Here is a 4,817-nt window from a genome sequence, read left to right as displayed (position 1 = left end):
GATCATATCTCAGGATCGGTTTAGATTTTCGCAAAATCCTTTCTTATTGCACACCTAGACCATAAAAGGAATATTCCTACCAAATTTCAGCTTTCTAGGTGTTGTGGTTCTAGAGATAGAGCAATCAGTGTGTGAAATGTGAATGGATCTCGTTCTTATAATATAAGATGATGTCATGATAATTTTCTTGTGATTGTGTAATAGTAAGAAAATTTGCAACATCCATTTACAGTTTTATACCACCTTACTCCATAGGTATAACAAAAGAATACAAGAATTATTTCTGGAATTCTGGAAAAAGTGTAGAGTGGTGGTTTATTTTTTACTTAGGTACAATATTCCAACAGTTACTGGAAACATTTTTATTTCATTTTATTTTTTTCCCCCTCCACAGGAGTGGTCAGTCCAATATGAACAAGATCAACCTGTTCAACCAAGATATGAAATCAATGCACCAGATCTGTATATCCCTACCATGGCTTATGTGACGTAAGTAATCAAATAAAATTCTGTTCCAAGTCTTTCAGTGCCAAAGTTTCACTATTTAGGGCTAAACAATAAAAAAGCTGAAAATGTAAAATCAGTTCTCAGGACTTTACCTTTCAACTCAACTCACTCAAACTTTCCAGAGAGATTCAGTAAATTATGTACCTAGATCAAAAGTGTCCTTTTAGCCAGTTTCAAGAAATTATGCTTTGGCTGCTATTATTTTATTAGGTAATGTTTCTACAGCTCATTTTAACTGTCTGTTTGATTTTTTTTATTATTATTTTATTTCAGATATATTTTGCTGGCTGGTCTAGTGTTGGGAATACAGAATAGATTTTCCCCTGAGAAGTTGGGCATGCATGCATCAACAGCCACTGGTTGTGCTCTGGTTGAACTAGTTTTACAATACATTTTCCTCTATGTGACAAATATTCAGAGTAATCTTAAAACCTGGGACCTTCTCTCCTACTCTGGATATAAATATGTGGGGTAAGTAGATGTAGCAATAAAAACCAGCCGTTTACAATTTATTATCCAATAGAATATACCCTGTTACTCTAAACTTTATTCTGCCATATTGAGTCTGAAAAATCTCTACATACTCACAGTCTATTGAGTTCGGATCTTTAATGTTCAAGTGCATTGATACTGTAAATATTCATTTTACTCTTTTTCATATTTATTTCAGTATTATCTTGGCTATCCTGGTGGGGCAATTGTTTCAATGGACAGGTTACTTGGTTAGCATTTCATATTGTGGTCTGGCACTGGCTTTTTTCATGGTAAGTTCTTTTTACTCAGCAGTCTTGTTGGTTTTTGCTAAAGCTTTTTCTTAGTACCTACTTTTATTTAGTTCTGTACCCGGTCCGAATTGTTTCAATGGACAGGTTACTTGGTTAGCATTTCATATTGTGGTCTGGCACTGGCTTTTTTCATGGTAAGTTCTTTTTACTCAGCTGTCTTGTTGGTTTTTGCTAAAACTTTTTCTTAGTACCTACTTTTATTTAGTTCTGTACCCGGTCCTTTTTTCCGATTTGGATGAAATTCGGCACATATCCTTGACATAGAAAAGAAATTCGTTGATTTCGTCTTGGGCCATTGGGTGTGCATAGGGGTCCTTTTGCTGTCAGAGGTACTTGTTAACTGTCATTCCTGTCCTGTCCTGCCTGTCATTAAGTGTTATTATTACTCATTATGTCATGTATTTCGTTTTCGTAATAAATGTTTATTTGATGTTTACTTACAGATGCGCTCTCTCAAATCCCGTGTCATGGAGACCCCAGTGCAACACGGTGGCGTAGCTCAGACCGACATCTACGGGCAACCCGTCCCGCCCCAAATGCTACAAGGCACCAAACGTCGTATGTACTTCCTTGTGTTCGTCGCCCTCTCCCAACCGGTTCTCATGCTATGGGTGTCCTACCATTTGATCAGCTCGAGTACCCCCCTCGACCCCAGTGTCAAGTCCGCCCCCTTATAGCAACCACTGAAAATTTCATACAAATATATCCTATGGGTTGTCGGGCTTGGAGTGTGCTATGTGATGTTCCAGTGGGTGATGAAGCATCGACTGAGGAAGCTCGGTGTCTACCTGAGGAGGAGATACAATGAGATCATGCTCATTGATGTTAACCTGGATGAGTATTAGAGGAAAGGGGATTTTGAGCAGTGAGTATTGGGAAACTACCCGATTGTCTGTTCTTTCCTTCGTGGAAAAAAAATGCTATATTCGGAAATCGGCATCGTGGCTTTGATCTGATGCTTTTCCTGGAATCTTCAGGCCATTTTAGAGAAAATCCTGTTTCTATTAGTGTCCCGTTTTCTGTAAGTATCCGCCTGTAAGAAAAAAATCCTGTATCCAAAGATTATTATATATTATAGTGTTTTCTCTAGATAGTATGGGCACATGAATAAAATAATGTAGTGCATAAAGAGATGTGCGTCTCTTTCGAATTTCAAAAGATCTTGAAACTTCAATATAATTTGTGGAAAATTTTACCTCCAAGATACCATTTCACAAAATTCCGGAAGACACCCGTGATCATTAAGATACACACAGGATTAGGAGATCTACTGGACAAAATATCTCGTACTCACTGCATTTACAAAATCTGCTTTCCTCCCAATACTGGTCGAGTCAAACTTGTGATATTTGCAATTTGAAATTATATTTTTTAAAGCATAGCACACCTCTAAAGGCTTGGTCTTACCCGGGGCTTTATGAATAATATAACTGTGAGTAATCCTATTAAATCCAGGGGCTTTCTAAGTAATTTAGGTAAGTTTCAACTAGATAATAATGTTATCTTATTCGGATATTTCGCTTTAACCTGGATGAGTATTAGAGGAAAGGGGATTTTGAGCAGTGAGTATTGGGAAACTACCCGATTGTCTGTTCTTTCCTTCGTGGAAAAAATTGCTATATTCGGAAATCGGCACCGTGGCTTTGATCTGATGCTTTTCCTGGAATCTTCAGGCCATTTTAGAGAAAATCCTGTTTCTATTAGCGTTCCGTTTTCTGTAAGTATCCGCCTTTAAGAAAAATCCTGTATCCAAAGTTTATTATATATTATAGTGTTTTCTCTAGATAGTATGGGCACATGAATAAAATAATGTAATCCATAAAGAGATGTGCGTCTCTTACAAATTTCAAAAGATCTTGAAACTTCAATATGATTTGTGGAAAATTTTACCTCCAAGATACCATTTCACAAAATTCCGGAAGACATCCGTGATTATTAAGATACACACAGGATTAGGAGATCTACTGGACAAAATATCTTGTACTCACTGCATTTACAAAATCTGCTTTCCTCCCAATACTGGTCGAGTCAAACTTGTGATATTTGCAATTTGAAATTATATTTTTTAAAGCATAGCACACCTCTAAAGGCTTGGTCTTACCCGGGGCTTTATGAATAATATAACTGTGAGTAATCCTATTAAATCCAAGGGCTTTCTAAGTAATTTTTTAGGTAAGTTTCAACTAGATAATAATGTTATCTTATTCGGATATTTCGCTTTGAGTAAGTTGTTGAAGTCCTTAATCGTTGAGAAGGTCCTTTAAAAGCCTAATAGAATTGGAGTGCACGAAATTACTTTTCAACCGATTTTTGGAGGGATTTTCCATCGTTCAAGTTTACAGACAAAACGCATATATAAAAAGTTGGAATTTGGAGCAAGGCTGGTTCATCAGATGGTACCGATTCCATAGTTAACGAAAATTTTGATCGGATTACTTATAAGGAAAATGACATAGTAATCAATTCCTTTGCATTAGTAAACAACAACTTTTGGATCTCTGGTGTTGACCCAGCTCCTTGAGAATCGGATTATGATTCTTTATCAAAGTCTTTGACTGTTTTCAAAATTTAGCCTCTCTCAAATAGGTACGAATATTATAAATAAAGCCCCCTGTGACGTGACGATTGCCTTGACTTTCATATTTAGGTTCGGATAATTTGTATGATTTTTTTGTTGTTTTCTATTGACGCCTAATAATTTATTGTTAAAATTATTTTATACCTCTCCCGTGTAATTTTTGTATAAAGTTCAGTATAAAATTTTATTATTCGTCTTGTAAAAATTTAAACTAATATTTTTTTTTCTTAAATTCTCTTTATTATTGCTAACAAGGTGAAATTTGTTGGCTTGTTTAATGGACGTTAATTAAACTTCGTTTGAAATGTTGAAAGGGTATAGAGGTACATACCTCAAGATATTATGTTTTCTATTGTGTTTTATTAATTTATACCTAATCTGTTTTTGAAAATGTAATTAAATGAAGATTGTAACTTTGTACGTTCAACGTAGTACGTTGGTGCGTATCTGGGTACCTGGGTAAGAAAATGTATCTCAAACGAACTAACAACTTCCAATATCAAATATTGTTTATAAAATACCTACATAAATTATTTTTATTAAGAGTATTCTTGCATTTTTATTTTATTTTATTATTAGTATTTATAAATATGTAGTCTCCATGTCCCTGTACCTACGTAATCAAATCGTCGCGTCGTGATCTTCCTTGAATCGCGATCGCACAAAACCAAATAAATCCTGGATTCTATAGGACTCACGGTTTCGGTACTTCCGCCGCGATTTGGTCGAATCACACCCTCTTTTGGGATTGAAAACCTTGTTAGCCTTGGTTTGAGCTTATTTCGGTCCCATTTGGCAAGACCATGGCATATTTACCTACATTGAAATTAAATATGGGTTTATCTTAACTTGAAGCAAGCTTTTTGTAGAAGCAAAAATATTTTCTCCATAAAATAATCTATCAGGGCCCAGAATCTGCGAACGTCTGATCTAATCGTGAGCTACAA

The 4,817-nt window shown here is 35.6% G+C and overlaps 1 protein-coding gene and 1 long non-coding RNA gene across 3 annotated transcripts in view; one reads left to right on the top strand and one right to left on the bottom strand.

Annotated features, from left to right (window-relative positions):
• The window catches only part of LOC103524266 (protein YIF1B), a 12,738-nt gene extending 10,148 nt beyond the window's left edge, over nucleotides 1-2,590 (top strand). For both annotated transcript variants that reach the window (XM_008489275.3, XM_017449551.2), the window contains 4 exons: nucleotides 395-489; nucleotides 781-978; nucleotides 1,178-1,271; nucleotides 1,736-2,590. In XM_008489275.3, the coding sequence (XP_008487497.1) occupies nucleotides 395-489; nucleotides 781-978; nucleotides 1,178-1,271; nucleotides 1,736-1,969 (621 nt within the window). In that variant the 3' untranslated portion in view covers nucleotides 1,970-2,590. The remainder of the gene's footprint in view (nucleotides 1-394; nucleotides 490-780; nucleotides 979-1,177; nucleotides 1,272-1,735) is intronic.
• On the bottom strand, nucleotides 1,735-4,412 carry LOC113473899. The gene is made up of 2 exons (XR_003395698.1): nucleotides 2,820-4,412; nucleotides 1,735-2,122 (listed from the first exon to the last, which is right to left on the bottom strand). It is a non-coding gene; the product is annotated as an uncharacterized LOC113473899 (long non-coding RNA).
• Between the last annotated feature and the right edge of the window lie 405 nt (nucleotides 4,413-4,817).

This window comes from Diaphorina citri, unplaced genomic scaffold (assembly GCF_000475195.1).
Source record: "Diaphorina citri unplaced genomic scaffold, Diaci psyllid genome assembly version 1.1 scaffold90, whole genome shotgun sequence".
NCBI lineage: Eukaryota > Metazoa > Arthropoda > Insecta > Hemiptera > Psyllidae > Diaphorina > Diaphorina citri.
This window is presented reverse-complemented; position numbering and strand designations above follow the sequence as displayed.